The sequence below is a fragment of the Sinocyclocheilus rhinocerous genome, unplaced genomic scaffold (assembly GCF_001515625.1).
Source record: "Sinocyclocheilus rhinocerous isolate Xijiao unplaced genomic scaffold, SAMN03320098_v1.1 scaffold63, whole genome shotgun sequence".
Taxonomy (NCBI): Eukaryota; Metazoa; Chordata; class Actinopteri; order Cypriniformes; family Cyprinidae; genus Sinocyclocheilus; species Sinocyclocheilus rhinocerous.
Window position 1 is genome coordinate 1,073,964 of NW_015659563.1, and position 20,239 is coordinate 1,094,202.

The following is a 20,239-nucleotide window of genomic DNA, read 5'->3' on the forward strand; positions in this document are numbered from 1 at the left end:
GAAAGAAAGAAAGAAAGAAAGAAAAATCTTACTGATCCCAAACTTTTGAATGGAATTTTTTGTTTGTTTGTTTGTTTTTGGGATCCTTATTATTTTTTACATGAGTAGACATGTTAAAAAGAAAAAAATAGCTAAGCTAAAAAACTATTTCTGTTTTTCTGTAGTGTCTTGCATATATACAGCAAAACACACGTAAACATATTAGAAAATATATTTAATATATCGGTCAAGCACAGGAAAAACACTGTTCATTTGTTAAACACACTCAGATGCAAAGTGATACAACACACCTGTTTTTTATGCTGTGAGCTCTGAGCAGGAACGATGCAGTCATCGCTGTCATCATCCTCACCCTGTACATCTGCAGAGACAACAGAGCATTTTCTTTATTATGGTTACTTGATAGTACAGATTATAAAGCACTAGAAGATGATTAGTGGTCGACCGATATATCAGCCTTGGCATTTTTCAAATATCGGCATAGGCCGATAAGTTTTTCTGTGTGGCCGATGTGATCAAGGCGGGACTTTTATTTTGACGTCAGTGCCTGAGCACGCAGCGCTCACATTCTCCCCCGTGATTGTTTGCTGTAGCTATTTAACAGTTCTCTCTAACACGGATAGAAGTCTGTCTAATAAGGTATACAATAAAGTATTATTATAGTATTATTATCACGAATTGAATGAGGACAGGAGGAGAGTTCAGCTTCACTGGAGACGTGCCTGATAGCACACGTACATCACAGAGACGTCTATTTGACGTCTGCATTTTCATCTGCAAGACATATTTTTTAGAGTGTTTGCTCATCTGCAATACGTCTATAGGACGTTTCCTATCAGATGTCAAATAGACGTTTAGAAGATGTCTTTAAGATGTTTATAAAACTGACATCTTAAAGACGTCTATCAGATGTTTCTACACAGCAGATGCTTTCCAGATGAAGCGATCTTTAACAGATATCCTGCAAACTCGTGATTTCAAACTATGCTGCGCTTTATCCATTCGCCCAACTGTCATATTCATGTAATTTTCACTGTGTGCTGTATGTAAAATAAGTGTTACCTTGGGTTTATTTGAGAAAAAAAAAAGTACTCACACCGTCTACAACGTCACCATGGATCGCCCCAATCGGCCTGACGGGGGCGCTACAGCGATCAAGAGTACAAAATCGCTCATAACTCCTAAACTGTTGGTCGCAGGCTCAAATGTCTTAAGCCGGGCATACACTGTGCGATTTTCATCCGATTTTGAGCCGAATTCTGACTCGTGCGACTCTTTTTTGAGTTGGGTGAATTTCAGCTTTGTCATGCATCGTTTGTCGTGCAGTGTTCGTGTAGTGTTCATGAAGAAACGAGAAGCTTTCCAACCGGAAATCGGATGGTCGGATGAATTTCTGACATGTTAGAAATTTTGGTCGCCCCTCTTGTGAGGGTATCGCACAGTTGAAGCAGAGCTACGAACCGACTGCCCTAAACTCAGTGCTTTTTTCCTCACTGCGCCTGCGCAAAAACAGAACTTAAACCATTTCATCTTTAATACAGCAAGAAAGAAAACGAAAAGAGGGAGATCTTTATAAGTTCAGTCGCTATTAAACTAGCTGCGATTGAGCAAACAGCTGCTTACCTCCAGTTCGAGTTGCAGAGTGGATAAATCATATGCTCACATCTTTCAAGCTAACTCGTCTATATACTCCAACTCCTCTTTTATTAATGTACTTAATCATTCATTTATTTGTTTATTCACAGTTATTTAATATTTACTCAATGTTATTATCATGGGAAATGTGAACCATTGTCCATCATTTTGCAATTTATTGATAAAGACAAACACTTCGCAAAATTAAAAATATTTCAGTTTTAAACCATGAAGGCGAGACTGATATACGTAGTGAAAAAAAAACAGAATTGAAGTATTTTGTGTTAAACAAGTTGTTTTTGGAATTTCCTTGTCTGAAATGAAGCTGCTTTTATTTTCATTGATGACTGATTTACAGTGTTCGGTCATAGGCTATTTTAGACTGTTAAGAATTTTAATTATAGGCCTATTCATTGTATAATAGATCTAAATGTTTTAAATCATTTTCAATGAGGAGTAAGCTAATTTAATCTTTTATTATCCTTGCTGTGCGTCAGTTGTGCGATAATGCGCTGACATTATTGTGGGGCAACATTGTCTAAAAGAGACTATAAGAAAAATAATAAGAACATTCGATGTATTCATTTGTGATTATTACTTTATTAATTCAAGTTTGGGATCAGTAAGTTTTTGCATTCCTCGGAAAGGGACGCCAAAATGTTCGAAAAATCTAATTGTTCATTAATTATTCAAGAATATCTAAAAAAACTACTTTTGCGAACTAGTCCTAGGTTTTTCGCTCAATCTCAACCAAACCACTGCAGTACAATTCTCTGGACTCTCTAGGTCAATAATTATCAAAAAAAATTTTGAACTTTTGCATTTGGACAGCTATAACTGGGTCGTTTATAATATGGGCGTGGGCAAATATACCCCAAAGTCCATAAATCCTAAACTAAAATTTGAAACTTCATAAAACTAGGTGAGCACATTCGACATATAATTCTAAACAAGCATGTAAAGTTGTATGCAGATCGGACCATGGGTGATTTTCATCCGATTTTGAGCCGAATTCTGACTCGTGCGACTCTTTTTTGAGTTGGGTGAATTTCAGCTTTGTCATGCATCGTTTGTCGTGCAGTGTTCGTGTAGTGTTCATGAAGAAACGAGAAGCTTTCCAACCGGAAATCGGATGGTCGGATGAATTTCTGACATGTTAGAAATTTTGGTCGCCCCTCTTGTGAGGGTATCGCACAGTTGAAGCAGAGCTACGAACCGACTGCCCTAAACTCAGTGCTTTTTTCCTCACTGCGCCTGCGCAAAAACAGAACTTAAACCATTTCATCTTTAATACAGCAAGAAAGAAAACTAAAAGAGGGAGATCTTTATAAGTTCAGTCGCTATTAAACTAGCTGCGATTGAGCAAACAGCTGCTTACCTCCAGTTCGAGTTGCAGAGTGGATAAATCATATGCTCACATCTTTCAAGCTAACTCGTCTATATACTCCAACTCCTCTTTTATTAATGTACTTAATCATTCATTTATTTGTTTATTCACAGTTATTTAATATTTACTCAATGTTATTATCATGGGAAATGTGAACCATTGTCCATCATTTTGCAATTTATTGATAAAGACAAACACTTCGCAAAATTAAAAATATTTCAGTTTTAAACCATGAAGGCGAGACTGATATACGTAGTGAAAAAAAAACAGAATTGAAGTATTTTGTGTTAAACAAGTTTGTTTTTGGAATTTCCTTGTCTGAAATGAAGCTGCTTTTATTTTCATTGATGACTGATTTACAGTGTTCGGTCATAGGCTATTTTAGACTGTTAAGAATTTTAATTATAGGCCTATTCATTGTATAATAGATCTAAATGTTTTAAATCTTTTTTAATGAGGAGTAAGCTAATTTAATCTTTTATTATCCTTGCTGTGCGTCAGTTGTGCGATAATGCGCTGACATTATTGTGGGGCAACATTGTCTAAAAGAGACTATAAGAAAAATAATAAGAACATTCGATGTATTCATTTGTGATTATTACTTTATTAATTCAAGTTTGGGATCAGTAAGTTTTTGCATTCCTCGGAAAGGGACGCCAAAATGTTCGAAAAATCTAATTGTTCATTAATTATTCAAGAATATCTAAAAAAACTACTTTTGCGAACTAGTCCTAGGTTTTTCGCTCAATCTCAACCAAACCACTGCAGTACAATTCTCTGGCCTCTCTAGGTCAATAATTATCAAAAAAAATTTTGAACTTTTGCATTTGGACAGCTATAACTGGGTCGTTTATAATATGGGCGTGGGCAAATATACCCCAAAGTCCATAAATCCTAAACTAAAATTTGAAACTTCATAAAACTAGGTGAGCACATTCGACATATAATTCTAAACAAGCATGTAAAGTTGTATGCAGATCGGACCATGGGTGGCGCTATAACCACCATAACGGTAAATAAACATCATATTTCTATGGTAAATTACCTGGAATTGCCAAAAATGCTCTTTTTAGTCAATGATTTAGCTAGTTACAGGCTTGCTAAATAATATGTAATGTTTTTTCTTATGTGCTTAAATGCCTTAAAGTGCTTGAACCCCGATTATCGCTGCTTGAAGCTATATTTTTAAATATTTCTTTATTTGTGAAAAATACTGTCATAGGATTACATAATCAAGACGTTGTCATCTAAAGTATAAGTGTTTATTTGATATATATATATATACATTACCAGCTTTATATCGGCCATCAGCCACCATGCTCTCTAAGATATTGGGCATCGGCTGTCAAAAAAACAATATCAGTTGACCACTAATTATTAGATGGATCATTCCTAGTCTGGTTTCATATGGAAGGTGTTCGTGAAGGGTTTGGGTTGTTTATTTTCTTGTCATCCACCTCTCGTTTTGGTCTCAAGTGGCCCGCAGCAGGTAAGAGAGAGACGTTAGACATGAACATTTTAAAGACAGCCTCTTGTCCAAGGTCAACACACATTAACATCTATGTTGTGGGTTGTCAACAGGAAACACATCAGATTATTGGCAGCAGCAAATGAAATATTAATGATTCTCGTCTCATTCAAAAAACAATAGCACAGCTGCTTCCTACTATGAAACTGAATACTAACGCACAGCACTAAGTATTGGTTCACCAAAACATTCATATGTGGCTCTACTGTATACAAGTTCTACTAAGGGCCGAAGCACAGGGGCCTTCCTGCCCACAATAACAAACAAAACACAAACTTTTTTTTTAATACTAGAAGCACTTTAAGTTTGTGGTAACACGGAATCTAATTAGAGTTTAAATTAAACACTGAAACTAAAGCCTTCATAAAAATTAAGTTCTGTCATTATTTAGTCACCTTCATGTTGTTCCGAACATATGTGACTTCCTTGCTTTGTTGAAACACAAAATGAGATGTTTTGAATTATGTTCAAGCTGCTCTTTTTCATACAATGAATCTGAATTGCGGAAAAATGCTGCAGAGCTTGAAAAATGATATGCAAACACAAATGCAAGATTTTTTGCAAATAACCAACATACTTTTTTTTTTTTTGTCCATCCGCATTCAAATTTTTTTTTTTTTTAAGAAAAGAGCAGCATGAACATTGTTTAAAAAAATAAATAAATAAAAAATGTATTATGTGTTTCACACAAAAAGGAAACATGTGGGTTTGGAATGATATGAAGGTGATACAAAAATTATAAATAAATAAAAAAATCATAAAAAAAATAAAGAAATAAAGAAAATGTTTTATCACTAAACTTGTTTAAATATTATAGCCTGGCATGCTTAGACAAATCAAATACTAATGGAAAAAATGAAAACTGGCTGAATATTTTTGTTTCACTTGGAAATGAGTAATATTACCAATGTTAAATTATGTTTTATGCTTTAAAAGATTTTAATTTCCGTAACTCTAAACAGACACACCTGTTAGTGGCTCTTGCAGCTCCTCAGAAATCTCAGACTCATCAGACTGAGAGCTGGCGGTGATCACCTGACCCTCAGAGAAATGAGACTCTTCCTCATCCTCTTCCTCACTGACTGCAGTGGCCTCTCCTGCTTCCAGCACTATGACGGTCTGAGGAGCACAGCGTCACATATTGTTTATTACTGAACTTTTTTTTTTGCCTATTGTATTCCTATTAAACTGTAAATGTCACAGTATTACGAGTGTACCTTTGGTGCAGGGGTCACAGATGATTTCGGCTCTTCATCATCACCTTCATCAGAGGCTGTAGTCTGCTCCATCTTGTGATTATTAATACAAACACGCAAAATACATAATCAAAACACCACATACAGAAGTGCACAAATGGTACAAGATAATACTCAGGGTTAATGAATGCCTTAATTTGAGCAAAATTAATTTGAAAATTAATAGCAATGCTTGACTTAGCAAACACCACTAATAAAACAGAGCAGACTTTTCTTTTACCTGTTTTTCAAGCTCCGTAACATCCACAAAAGAAACTCTTTTAGTAGTTGATTTTGGTAGAGTTCGCTGCCTGGGTTTGGGCATTGGAGCCTATAGTATGACGAACAAGAAAAAAAATATATATATTCTACAATGACAAAACAGCAAAAAGCATTCAGCATTGATTTATGTATGGACCGGGACGTTTGGGGATACGTGACCTCAGAAACAGTGGGCTGAGGTATTAGTGGAGGGTCTTTGGTCATCAGTTGTGTCTCTGTCTGTCTCTCCGGTGTTGTTCTGCCAGTGATCGTGGTCTGTTGTGTGGTGATAGCCGAGGATGTTGGAGGAAGGTACGTGAACTTCCATTGCAAAGTCACACTGATTTGGCCGCTTGGAAGTCCCTCAGGGTCTGTGAGCTCAAACATACCTTAAAAAAATACAAATCACAATAAAAGTACCAATATTAAAAGGTGTCTTTATGTCGAAATAAATAAATAAAACTAATCTTAATCAGCAGTCTTGTCATATTTTCCAGCAAAAATATCTAAACATATCTATAACAAGATAAATTTGCCTAAGAAGCAATTGCATAGGCTAGTTTTTTAGAAAATAATCTTGAATTTATTTTTATTTATTTATTTATTTTTAATTTTCCCCCCACCTGTTTTAAATATAAACCTCAATAAATATATTATTTTACTACTGCATATTTTATATTTTTTGCAGTTTTCCTAAACAAACACTCAATATTTTTGCTTCTTTGACACAATCTATATTGTATAAAGTGCAATATAAATAAAGGTGACTTGACTTGAAATAAAAATGCAATACATTTAAAATATTTTAAAAAAAAGTTCAAAATAGAAATATTTGCTCAAAATATAAAATATTAGATTTATTCATTCATTCATTACATGCATCAGTCCAAAAGAAGTTAAATAAAAAGCGCCCATCCATAAAAAAAAATGTCTTACACGGCTTCCGGGGGGTGAACAAAGGGCTCCTGTAGCGAATCGATGCGTTTTTGTAAGAAACATATCCATATCTAAAACTTAATAATCAATTTAATCTAGCTTGCTCTCACTGTTGTACACGGAATCAGTTCCGGGCGGATGACGTATGAGGTCAGCGCTGCGCATGCGCCGCTCAGAAGTGACACACGTGGAAGCGCAGCAGAGAGATCAAAACAAAACAATGGTCACTAATTAGAAGTACAAAACGAGGATTTGTAAAGAAGAATGTCGGAGGATTTCGATATAAGCCAAGAGGAGACTGGTTTTCCTTTGCTAAAGTAAGGAAACTTTGCTTCCTTTGATCCTGTTAACAAACGTTGGTTTTCACGAGACTCACCGGCGCATGCGCAACACTGAACTCATACGTCATCCGCCCGGAACTGCTTCTGTGTACAACTGTTGGCGCAAGCTACATTAAAGTGATTATTACGTTTTGAATATGGATATTTTTCTTACAAAAACGCATCGATTCGCTACAGGAGGCCTTTGTTCACCCCCCGGAGCTGTGTGAGACACTTTTTTTTTTTATGGATGGGCGCTTTTTATTTAACTTCTTTTGGACTGATGCATGCAACACCCGCTGAGTGGCATTAAACAGCTTGAAAGATCAAAGACAATTTTTTATATAACTCCGACTGGATTCGTCTGAAAGAAGAAAGTCATATACACCTAGGATGACTTGAGGGCGAGTAATTTGTGGGCTAATTTTCATTTTTGGGTGAACTAACCCTTTAACGTTTGAAAATCAATCAAATTCAGTCTATGTAAAATTGTTGCGAGTGTTTGTCCTCACCAGTGATGGTTTTATCGTGAGCCAGCGAGATGAGCGGTACTCTGGCCTTCCCCAAATACAGCTGGTTCTCAACATCCAAATCATCAAACACATAAAACACCAGAGCCTCTGACCTCAGGAGCGCATCGAGGTCAGAGTTCATGGCCACCGGGAAGACCATGTGATCTTCAAACTGCGGCTCATTGGTGGAGGATATGATTGGAGTATCATGGTCAGGGAAGTCGTAGAGTTTGTAGATGATGTAGGGGCTGGGTTGGGTGTGAGGACCTCTGGATCTGAGATCACAGCAGGAGTGTATGGTGATGTTTAGTTCATTTAGATCGCCATCCATCAATGATGGGCAACTAGGGACCGGAACGGATAAAGCCTGAAGAATAAAAAAAAAAGATCAAGTAATTTTAGCATGTTTCAAAGCAGGAAATGGTGCCCTAGATGGGGTTGTAAACAGTACCTGGCTGTCCCTCATGCTTGTGTTGAGGTAACCAAGAGCTTTGACTCTCTCCTTATAAAGGCGAATGGCTTGTTCCATAGGAACCCTGAGTTTGAGCCAGTACTCTAGAGCACCAAACACCTGGATCTCATCTGTTACACCTACAAACAGATGGAAACCACTATAATGAAAGCTTTATGGTTCGTTTTGTCCTTTTAGGCAGTTTAAATCACTTTCCACTTTCATTCACTCTTAAAAAAATAAAGGTTTCAAAAGATTGTTTTTGCAGCAATGCCATAGAGGAACCATTTTGGGTTCCAGAAGAACCTTTTTTTTCTTAGTGTTAAGGACGTTTTAATAATCAGAAGAACCTTTTTCCACTATAATGAACCTTTTGTGCAATGAAAAGTTTCCATGGATGTTGAGGAAACATAAATGCCAACAAAGAACCTTTATTTTTAAGAGCATTGTGTGCAAAAGAGCAGCTTGGACATTCTGCTATACTTCTCCTTTTTGTGTTCCTCAAAAGAAAGAAAGTCATGTAAGTGAGTTTTCATTTTGGGTTGAACAATTCCTTTAATATCAACTAAAAAACACATAGTGGTCAACCTCTCCAGGAAAAACGTCCTTTACACCAATATCAGACTCACCAACTAACTGAATGGTGCCAAACACCTTCCCATCTCGTTCCAGCAACTGATTTAACCTGAGCTGACCAGCAGCCACCGTGCAGAAGCTCAAGCCCTCAGCGAGCTGAACCTCCACCGTAACTGAGCTGCTGTGGAGATAGTTCAAGAAGAGATCGTCCACCCTCACGAGATACTGAGACGTGAGGCCGTACGCTGGATGGGCACCTCGAACCACAGCTGTGGACTGCAGCTCAAAGTCATAGAAGGCGTATGTGCAGAAGGTGGACGGATCTTTGTCCTTTAGACCTTCTACAGCTTCAGGAGAGAACTGCGCTCTCCCCAAGTGAATTTCCAGAAGGTTCTCGCCTCGAGCCAAGCGGAGGCTTTCATCAAACTCATCTGTAACACCATCGCTGGTCACATCAGGTCTGAACACATGGGTCTTGGTTCCATATGCAATGTCTTTCAGCTGGGCTGGAAGGACACAGGAAGAATTAGTTTTACTAAGCATAACTGCAAACATCGGGAATCTGAAGATCATGTGGTGGATGCAGCTAAACCTTCAAGTTTCTTTATCTTGGCAGCTCTCATGTCCAGAAGCTGAGCCAGCTTCTCCGACTTCAATTCATATTCAAGTTTCAGATCGTCCATCACACGAGTGACAGCTTGAACCTCAGCCTACAACAATACAGACGTTTAAAGACATTAGCCATGTGTGACCTATATCTATATGTGGAGGAAAGCAAACCCTTGAAGTTACTGTAACATGAAATGAAGTTCATAACACATTTTACTACTATTAAATTGTTGTAGTCGAGACCGACAAATTCGAGTCGGAGTCCAGGCTGAATAAAGTAAATTGAGTCTGAGTCAAGACAGAGACTAGAAGAGGGTCAAGTTGGAGTGAAAACAGAGAACTGAATAGGGTGAAGTACGAGTCCACGATAAGACAGAGACCCTGAAAATATGGTCTCAGACATGAAACAGACTCTACAATACTGGTCCATTATGCGATAAAAATGTACAGCAAGATTTGATTTTATCAATTGGGAATCAATTTAATTGTGAAAAGCGTGTTTCATACAAAAATAGAGTGTAAGCTGGAAGACTGGAATTGGATGTGAATTTGCAGTTTCCTTAAACACCACCGGCCCCTACTTTCATATGGCTAAAGGTCAAGTTTACCCTCAAGTGCATCTGGGCACAGTGCGAATGGTAGGGCTTCTTTCAAATCTACTGCTATTTTCTATTATTTCTGAAAGCGTTATTACATCAAAGTTGACCAACATTAAATCCCTGCAGTACCCATTAAGATTTTAGAAATACTGACCAGGAATATGTTTTAATGATTGAAGTAAAGAGAGTAAATTTTGATTTCATATTGAGTTCTGGATAACAGATAGTGATGATTATCTAAGGTCTGTTAGGGTGCTTTCACACTAGCACTTTTGGTGCGCACCCGGGTTCGATTGACGTCAGAGTTCGGTTCGTTTGGTTGATGTGAACGCTGTCTTCCGAACTCGGGTGCGCACCCGCGAACCATACCCGAGTCCGCTTAAAAAGGGTGGTATGGGGTACGGTTCATGTGAACTTTGGTACGGTTCGCTGCTGATGTGAACACAATCGTACCAAATCACTGAACCGCTATTAATGACGTATTGTTTGATAAAAATGTTTCTCAATGTCTCTGCAAGCAGAGAGCTGTATATCTAATTTCTGTTCGCCTTCAGAGTTCTTTAGAGCATTTGCATAAGGCAGACGTAAGTGAACGCACTACTCGCACTATTTATACTACAAAACGTCATAGAATAGTGCATAAGTACGCGATTTGGGACACACCTTGTGTTTGTGAGTGTTCCACTCACTTTCCTGACGAGCGTGACTGACGCGCTGCAAACAGAGAGCTGTATATCTCATTTCTGTTCGCCTTCAGCGTTCTTTAGAGCATTTGCAGTACATTCGTAAGACAGACGTAAGTGCCGTTATGTACCGAAGCTTTGTAAACAAAACGAACGGTTCAAAAACGTAAATATATTAAAGTGCAGAGAGTAATGTTATGTATTTGCCGCCTTCTCCTGTGCCGTCATTACTAAGCAACGGGGTAAACAGCTGCTGGCTTGATGACGCAAACGAACCGCGGTTCGGACGCAAATAAAATAATATGAATGCAGTCCAGTGGGGGCAGGGGGAGGGGGGAGCAATCGAACTCGGGTTCGGACCAGGCAAGCGAACCAAGTGTGAAAGCACCCTTAGTCTATCAGTGCGAGGATTGAGCAAACCTGATAGTCTTTATTGATCTTGTGTTGGATGATGAGCATGTTCCTGGTCTTCTCCAGCTCTTGGACGGTCTCAGCATGAGTGGCCTGCAGTTCCCTCAAAGATCGCTCCACATCCACTTTCACATCTTCCTCCACCTTCTCCAGAAATCCAAGCTCTCCACTCTTCTGAATCCTACGAACCTAAACGGTCATTTATATAAAAAAAATACAAATTTTAAAAAAACGTACTGACCCAAAACATTTGACCAGTTGTGTATGTAGTAATCTAGTCATTTGTAATTAGTTCGAATTAATTAACAGATGTTCAGAATTTACCTTTATAAGCATGAGGGCTTCACTGAGTTCAGCTGCATCTATTTCTCTTTCCTTTAAAACACAGTATAAGATTTAGGCAACAATGGGAAACTAATAAAATCATCTGTATTGTAAATGTTAAGCTTTTTTAAGTTGTTTCATGCTCATTTTCTTTTTGGGTGAGCTATTGCTTCAAAGTGCTATGTTTCTTCTCTGCTGCTACAAATATTGCACTTTACCTTGGTAAAGAACTTCATGCGCTCTTTAATTTCATCCAGTTGTTGTTTCTGCTCGAGATAACGCAGCTGAAGTTCCCTGTTTTCTTGCATCAGTTTTTCATTTAAATCTTCCGTGAAAATGAAATAACAGTGAGTCTAACACACCAGCAGTTTTAAAGCACCTACGGTCACGTGTGTGGTTACCTCTCTCTGCCTTGATCTTATCCAGGATCTGGTTTTTATCAGCGAGGTCGGACTTTAATGCCGTCTCCAGCTGGGCCACCTGTAGTTTGAGCTGCTGTTCTCTCGTCTTCCATTTCTGCTCCTGACTCACATCAAACACACTATTACAACAGACAAAAAGAAATTCAGTGATGTGCTCCCCCACAATGCTTTGATTTGTTGAAATCCTTAATACTAAGCATGAGCAATAACAATAGTACTTTAGTTAGCAAACACCACTAGTAAGTAGTCTACTAGACTTGTTTAGTTTTCTGAACAGTAATTTCTATTTTTATTTTTGCTGAATGTAGGTCATTCAAGCTTTTATCTTCTCACCTTTTCACTAATTTATCACAGTTTTCCTTGAGCAAGTCTCTCTCCTTCTCCAAATCTTGGATTCTCTCTTGTAACTGAAAACAGACAGAAAATCAACTGGATGGATGGATGGATGGACGGACGGACGGATGGACGGACGGACGGATGGATGGATGGACAGACGGATGGATGGATGGACGGATGGATGGATGGATAGACAGATAGATAGATAGATAGATAGATAGGGGGAAAAACACACTAAACAACACCAAATCACGGCAATTACAAATGTATTATATTTACATAATTACATAGGTTACATATTCTACTTGTACTTGTTGCATATTCTACTTACTATATTGAATTAGATTTTATTTTTATATTTTCAGTTCATTTTAATTTTAATTTAAGTTTTAGTATTCTCATGTGCTTTTGTCATTTTTATTAGTTTTAGTTTTTTAGGTATTTCTATATAGCTTTAATTAATTTTTATTTAAGTTTTAGTCATTTCTGTACTTCATCTTATATTTACAATATTTACATTTCATTTCAATTGCCAAAAAACTATTTTTAATAGTTTTATTTAACACCGCTGGCTGTGATGCTGTTGCAAAACCATTCATCATATTGTATATAAAGTATGTGTGTATGACGGCAGCTGTACCTCTTGTGTGTGTCTCTGGTCCAGAGCTCTGGTCTGAATCTGTGTCTCCAGCTGCAAACTCTTCAGTCTCTCCTCCTTCAGCTGTCGGCTCACTTCATCCACCTTCACCAGTGCTGCATCATGACTGGTCTTCAGAGTCTTCATACTCTACAAAAACACATACACTCTACAAAAACTGCAATTGCTATTGACATGATCACCAGCAGAGGGCACAATAAATGAGACACTGACATTGATGCCAATGAAGTGCATTTAAAAGTAGAGATGTAAAAATGACAAAGTACCTCCGTCCTGAGACAGGTGAACAATATATGTTAAAAAGTGAAATATTAACTTTAATTGTTGAATTATAAATATCATATTTTAAAAAACATGTAAAAAATGTCCAATATATATTTAAATGTAGAGGTTGCATTTATTTGATCAAAATTACAGTAAAAACAGTAATATTGTGAAATATTATTACAATTTTAAATAGCTGTTTTCTGTGTGAATATATTGAAAATATAATTTATTCCTGTGATCAAATCTGAATTGTCAGCATCATTACTCCAGTCTTCAGTGTCCCATGATCCTTCAGAAATCATTCTGATTTGCTGCTCAAGAAACATTTCTGATTATTATCAATGTTGAAAACAGTTGTGCTGCCAAATATTTTTGTGGGAACCGTGATACTGGTTTAGTGATAACCATGACGACGTTAAAAACATTTATTTGAAATATATATATATATATATTTTTTTTAACAATGTAAAGGTCTTTAGTGTCAAAATTAAATAAAATCTTACTGATCACAAACTTCTGAACAGTAGTATGCATACACATACTTACACATGCAATGTGCGTCAGACGATATGGAGGTGCAAAGAATCCAGGAAATATCAAAGAACACACCTACAATTCTAATAGCAGATAAACTATAATTGGCAGAAAATCAATCTTTTTGTCGCTGGGGTCCCTGACGGTCAGTCGTACCTCCTGTTGCTGTAGAAATCTGCCCTCCAGCACTGTTAGTGTGTTTGCTCTCTCAGACAACAGCTTCTGTAGTTTGATCATCTCCACATTATCCTTTATAGTTAACCTGCAAAACACACATATATCATCAGAACAAGAGGGTTTACAGTTCAAACTCTGCTGTAGTCATATCTATATTCTATTACAGCAATTCCTGCGCTGAATATGAATAATAATAATAAAGTACAGTGTTTAAAAAGAGCGAGCAGCACCTCTGTCCGCTGGCCTGATGCTCTCTCATCTGGAGGAGTGATTCTTCAAACTCTCTCTCTTTCCTCTTCAGTTGATCTCTCAGCATCTCCGCTGATCTCTCCATCTCCTCCATCTGAGCTAGCTGGCTCTCAATCACATTCTCTCTGTTATCAGATAAAACAAGCAAAAAAATGTGTATGTAATGTTTTCCAGGCGATGAGTGTTGTGTTGCTGTTTGCGGGTCTGTCAATACAGATTGTGCAACATCTATACGGTGCAGCACTCACAGGTTGCGGATTTCAGCACGGGCCTCATCCAGCAGACTGTGTCCATAGCGGGGCAACAAACCCTGGGGTGGCTTTGCACTCATGTCCCCTTCAACATGCCTGATACCTTTGAAAAAAAAACAACAACAACAACAAAAACACACACATAATTTGTACCATATTTTAAATATAAGTCTTCATCATTTTCTCCAGTACCTCTGTTTTTACACATTCTAGTACTAAATGGACACATTGAGAATATATCTAGAATTTATTAAAACATTCTTACCCCCAACAAAGTTGAAGCGATTACTAAATTAGACTAGAATTAATTGATAACACAGAACATAAAATAATTTTGCTTACAGAATAGAACAGACCAGAATATAATATAATATAATATAAATGGCAAAAGATAATAGAGTAGAATTACAACACAATAGTTTGCAGAATAGAAAATAAAACAGAACATTACCAATTAATCACAGACAAGAATAAAGTATAGAACAGAATATAGATATATAGCAGAATACAAAACAATACAATACAGAACATGGCAGAAATAGATGACAGAAGAATAGAATAGAATAGAATAGAATAGAATAGAATAGAATAGAATAGAATAGAATAGAATAGAATAGAATAGAATAGAATAGAATAGAATAGAATAGAATAGAATAGAATAGAATAGAATAGAATAGAATAGAATAGAATAGAATAGAATAGAATAGAATAGAATAGAATAGAATAGAATAGAATAGAATAGAATAGAATAGACAGCACATAATATAATATAAATTGCAAAGGATAATAGAGTAGAATTACTAAAGAACACAATAGTTTGCAGAATAGAAAAGAAAACAGAACATAGATTGATTACAGATGAGAATAGAATAGAATAGAATTAAAACAGAACAGAATATAGATATATAGCAGAATAAAATACAATACAATATTGGCATAAATAGAATAGAATAGTATAGAATGTTATAGAATAGAATATTGCCTAAATAGACAACAGAATAGAATATACTATAGATTATAAATAAGAATATAGTGAAGAGTAGAACAGAATAAAATACACATTATAAATCATAGTGCAAAATGGAATAGAATATAACTACAGTAATAGAACAGAATGTGGAATAGGACACATTCAGAATAGAATATACATTAGATTACAGAATAGAATAGAATAGAATAGACAGCACATAATATAACATAAATTTCAAAGGATAATAGAGTAGAATTACTATAGAAAACAATAGCTTGCAGAATAGAAAAGAAAACAGAACATAACCGATAGATTACAGATGAGAATAGAGTAGAATTAAAACACAACAGAATATAGATATATATAGCAGAATAAAATACAATACAATATTGGCAGAAATTGATGCCAGAAATAATAGAATATGGCAGAAATAGACAACAGAATATAATATAATATAGATTATAAATAAGAATATAGTGAAGAATAGAACAGAATAAGATATGCATTATAAATCATAGTACAGAATGGAATAGAATATAACAACATACAGTAATAGAACAGAATGTGGAATAGGGCACATTCAGAATAGAATATACATTAGATTACAGAATAGAATAGACAGCACATAATATAACATAAATTTCAAAGGATAATAAGAGTAGAATTACTATAGAACACAATAGTTTGCAGAATAGAAAAGAAAACAATACATAACAGATAGATTACAGATGAGAATAGAGTAGAATTAAAACAGAACAGAATATAGATATATATAGCAGAATAAAATACAATACAATATTGGCAGAAATAGATGACAGAAATAATAGAATATGGCATAAATAGACAACATAATAGAATATACTATAGATTACAAATAAGAATATAGTGAAGAATAGAACAGAATAAAATATACATTATAAATCATAGTACAGAATGGAATAGAATATAACAACATACAGTAATAGAACAGAATGTGGAATAGGACACATTCAGAATAGAATATACAGTAGATTCCAGAATAGAATAGAACTTGATACCTGCTTTGGGAGTGTGTGGTCGTGATGACGATGCCATGGGCATGTCGTCTGTGAGTCTGCGGAGGCCGGAGTTGATGCGTGGTTGGATGTGGCTGTAGGGAGTGTGCCGGCGGTTCTGCACCTGCAGCTGCTGTTTGGCTGCTAACAGCCGCCGCTTGAGCCCTTCGTTCTGTTTCTCCAGCTCCTGAACCTTCTCCTGCAGCTCCTCCATCATCTCCTCCATCTCAACATCTCGACCCCCCTCGCTCTGCTTGCGGTCCTTCAACAGACGAATCAACTTGGTGGCCATCCTGAAACGCCAAAAACATTTGCAAACTTACTACTTTGCTCTTGTTATTGATCCATTCTTGAGAAGAATAGGTTATCTACATGTTTAGATCTAATGATTGATCAAACCTGCGGATCTTGTCTTCTTGTTTGCATGCATGTTGTTTAAGTGTGAGGTTTTCATCCTGCAGCCGTAGAAATTTGTCCTCCAGCTCCTCCTTGCTGAATTTAGACACATTCTGTCTCTCTCTGATATTCTGAGACAGTAGCGCCTCTAAAAACAGTTTCAAACAGGATTATTAATTTACCTGCCCTTAACTAAAGCAATTACTGTCAATTATAATAATACTTTTGTTTTAATGCTGACCAGGCAATGTAGCTGCTCCATTCGGGTTGACAGTGATGTCTTTCACAGGAATATCGCCAGCTGTCTCATCAGCACGAGCAAACATCATTCAGACTGAAATCAAACAAATCCCACAGCAAATATGCACGTGAAAAACATTGAAAATATGAATTATATTAAATTATTTTATTAAAACTTCGGTTTAAACACAAAAGAATACAACGGTATCGCCATGTTTATTTTGGACATGTATTATGGTATTTAATTCCATAAGAAAATATTACCACATATTAATATGGTAACGTTAAACATTTAGTACCCCGTTATAACTTATACATCAAGGTAGCATGGCATTGCCATCTGATACTTGTGTACTTAATACTTGCATTGATACTGATACTTGAATTACGATCTGATACATGTTTTCTAACATGTTATGTCATTTGTATCGGAAATGCAGTAACGTTACTTCGGAAATACAAATTCAAGTTATAATTAAACACAAAAGAAAACAACGTTACAGTAGACGGGCTTATAAGCACACGGCGTACTTTAAACCTTCACAAGACAAAAATATTTTAATCCAAACACGATCTCACCGATTCAAAAGCGTCACACGGACCACAGCGACTGTTGCTAACAAACAACTCATCCACTTCCGCTCCAACGGACTCCACTTCCGGCAACTAGCTTATGGGAAATGGAGTTTTTACGGCGTGACGTCTTCGAGTGCCTAGAATGAACTGCGCTCAAAAACAAAAACGTTTCCTTTTAAATGCTAGTATAAAGTAACCATTCGTTCCCTACACGACAATATGTCGCCTGTTCAATAAAATGTATGTCTTAATGCCAGAACAAATCTTGCAGGGCTATAATAGCAGCGTAATGTGCTTAGACAGAATACAGTAGAGAAAACGGAGTATTTAACAAAACTTAACACAGCAACAGTCTAATTTACTCTTTGACCTGTATTAAAATGTTATCGAAAGCTGAGATGCAGGCTGGAAGGTTTAGACTCGTAAACAGTCATTTATGAGTTAAGTCAAGGGGAAATGGCATATTGAAGTCAGAAAGTGGGCGGGACCTCCACTTCCGTGTGACTGCTCTACGCACAGATCGGCATTCGCTTTCAAACTTACGTCAAAAACTCGTCGTAAGTTCTCCTTCCGTCCGCGTCGGCACGCGCTCGGCGTAACTCAAATACGGCAGAAGCGAGCTGTCAGTCAAAGGACATTTAAATGGCTACACCGTGCAGAACGGTACAGTCGCTCGCGCTGTCATGAAATAACTTCATTCTTATTTCCCCCCCGTTCATTTATTAGCGGTTTGCTTTTCTGCATTTCTTGTATCGCAAACAAAGATACAGATCACTCGTATATTTATACATCTACGCACGAAAAGCCCCAAAAATGAACGAGGAAGAAGATACGTTGGTGAAAACAAGACATGAATTTGAAGATCTGTGTCGAGCTCTCAATATGGATGAGGAGGCGAGTAACGGGGCATGGAGGAGTTATGAAAATATCAGCAAAAATTACACTCTGGAGGTAAAGTGAGCTCATAATATAGGAGGCCCAGTGCACGCATTTATAAACGCAAATATGCATGCATTCAATGGTGTTCATGTGAACTGACATGTTAACATGTCATTTCTATGTTTTACGCACTAATTGTGTGCTTTAACGTGTCAGAGAATGTTTAAATATGTGTATGTGCACATTGCGTATTCGACCTGAGTGCAGAATGCGCGTGAGGGGCTGAGTTACGTGTGGCATCATCAGCGGCTTTATCTGAATGAACAGCTTTACAGCCACACGATCATAATAATGTACAGTAAGGACAAGCTGTGCTTTTAGGTTGTTTTAAGGCTAATACGGATAAAATACATCTGCACCACTTACAGGTGCATCTCAATAAATTAGAATGTCGTGGAAAAGTTCATTTATTTCAGTAATTCAACTCAAATTGTGAAACTCGTGTATTAAATAAATTCAATGCACACAGACTGAAGTAGTGTAAGTCTTTGGTTCTTTTAATTGTGATGATTTTGGCTCACATTTAACAAAAACCCACCAACTCACTATCTCAACAAATTAGAATACTCCATAAGACCAATAAAAAAAAACATTTTTAATGAATTGTTGGCCTTCTGGAAAGTATGCTCATTTACTGTACATGTACTCAATAACTTGGTAGGGTCTCCTTCTGCTTTAATTACTGCCTCAATTCGGCGTAGCATGGAGGTGATCAGTTTGTGGCACTACTGAGGTGGTATGGAAGCCCAGGTTTCTTTGACAGTGGCCTTCAGCTCATCTGCATTTTTTGGTCTCTTGTTTCTCATTTTCCTCTTGACAATACCCCATAGATTCTCTACTTCAGTCTGTGTGCATTGAATTTATTTAATACACGAGTTTCACAATTTGAGTTGAATTACTGAAATAAATGAACTTTTCCACGACATTCTAATTTATTGAGATGCACCTGTATGTCCTGTATGTCACCTCATTGTGCTTGTGCAGAAAAACATTTCAGCATTGGTACAGTATGGTGCAGTTACAGTAAATGGTAAAAGCACGATTTTCTGTCAAATGCCATATTACAGAATTATTATTTTATACATATACCGTGGTAATTACGTGGTACCCCATGGTACTTATAAGAATACAATGCTATTTTGATGGTACATATCCAACATGGTTAACCAACCCAGATAGCACACGTATGTCTGCAAGATGTCTGTTAAAGATCGCTTCACCTGGAAAGCATCTGCTGTGTACAAACATCTGACAGACATCTTTAAGATGTCATTTTAACTTCTTGTAACCAGATAAGAACTAAATACTATTGTTCGTATGTAATACTAATACTCCATTTGATATCCTGTCTGTGTGTGTCTCAGGGCAGTGAGCTGCACTGGTTGGCGTGTGCTCTGTATGTGGCGTGCCGCTCATCGGTGCCCACTATAGGTAAAGGCACAGCCGAGGGCAACTATGTGTCTCTGACCAGGATACTGCGCTCTTCACAGCAGAGGTCAGTGAACGGATTGATTTATTTTGATGTTAATGTAGATAGAGTTAAAGAGATATAAAAGACACAGCTGAACAGTTCAGTCAGTGATTGTTGCACACGCACGCACACACACACACACACACACACAAACACACACACACAAACACAAACACACACACACACACACACACACACACACACACACACACACACACACACACACACACAAACAAACACACACACAAACAC

The 20,239-nt window shown here is 37.0% G+C and overlaps 2 protein-coding genes across 4 annotated transcripts in view; one reads left to right on the forward strand and one right to left on the reverse strand.

Annotated features, from left to right (window-relative positions):
* rpgrip1l (RPGRIP1 like) overlaps positions 1–17,963 on the reverse strand; it is a 25,048-nt gene extending 7,085 nt beyond the window's left edge. The window contains exons 1-23 of the mRNA XM_016532710.1: positions 17,948–17,963; positions 17,581–17,724; positions 17,003–17,095; positions 16,765–16,909; positions 16,369–16,658; positions 14,359–14,464; positions 14,092–14,235; positions 13,841–13,946; positions 12,866–13,012; positions 12,223–12,296; positions 11,869–12,008; positions 11,686–11,792; positions 11,468–11,518; positions 11,153–11,332; positions 9,434–9,551; positions 8,895–9,347; positions 8,266–8,405; positions 7,815–8,181; positions 6,227–6,435; positions 6,027–6,116; positions 5,768–5,839; positions 5,519–5,669; positions 291–361 (exon numbers count right to left, since the gene is read on the reverse strand). Of these exons, the coding sequence (XP_016388196.1) occupies positions 291–361; positions 5,519–5,669; positions 5,768–5,839; positions 6,027–6,116; positions 6,227–6,435; positions 7,815–8,181; positions 8,266–8,405; positions 8,895–9,347; positions 9,434–9,551; positions 11,153–11,332; positions 11,468–11,518; positions 11,686–11,792; positions 11,869–12,008; positions 12,223–12,296; positions 12,866–13,012; positions 13,841–13,946; positions 14,092–14,235; positions 14,359–14,464; positions 16,369–16,658; positions 16,765–16,909; positions 17,003–17,090 (3,249 nt within the window). The 5' untranslated portion in view covers positions 17,091–17,095; positions 17,581–17,724; positions 17,948–17,963. The remainder of the gene's footprint in view (positions 1–290; positions 362–5,518; positions 5,670–5,767; positions 5,840–6,026; positions 6,117–6,226; positions 6,436–7,814; positions 8,182–8,265; positions 8,406–8,894; positions 9,348–9,433; positions 9,552–11,152; positions 11,333–11,467; positions 11,519–11,685; positions 11,793–11,868; positions 12,009–12,222; positions 12,297–12,865; positions 13,013–13,840; positions 13,947–14,091; positions 14,236–14,358; positions 14,465–16,368; positions 16,659–16,764; positions 16,910–17,002; positions 17,096–17,580; positions 17,725–17,947) is intronic.
* A 270-nt stretch (positions 17,964–18,233) lies between these two features.
* Positions 18,234–20,239, forward strand: part of LOC107723977 (retinoblastoma-like protein 2) — a 19,959-nt gene continuing 17,953 nt past the window's right edge. For all 3 annotated transcript variants that reach the window (XM_016532711.1, XM_016532714.1, XM_016532713.1), the window contains exons 1-2: positions 18,234–18,528; positions 19,881–20,011. In XM_016532711.1, coding sequence (XP_016388197.1) covers positions 18,391–18,528; positions 19,881–20,011 — 269 coding nt within the window. In that variant the 5' untranslated portion in view covers positions 18,234–18,390. The remainder of the gene's footprint in view (positions 18,529–19,880; positions 20,012–20,239) is intronic.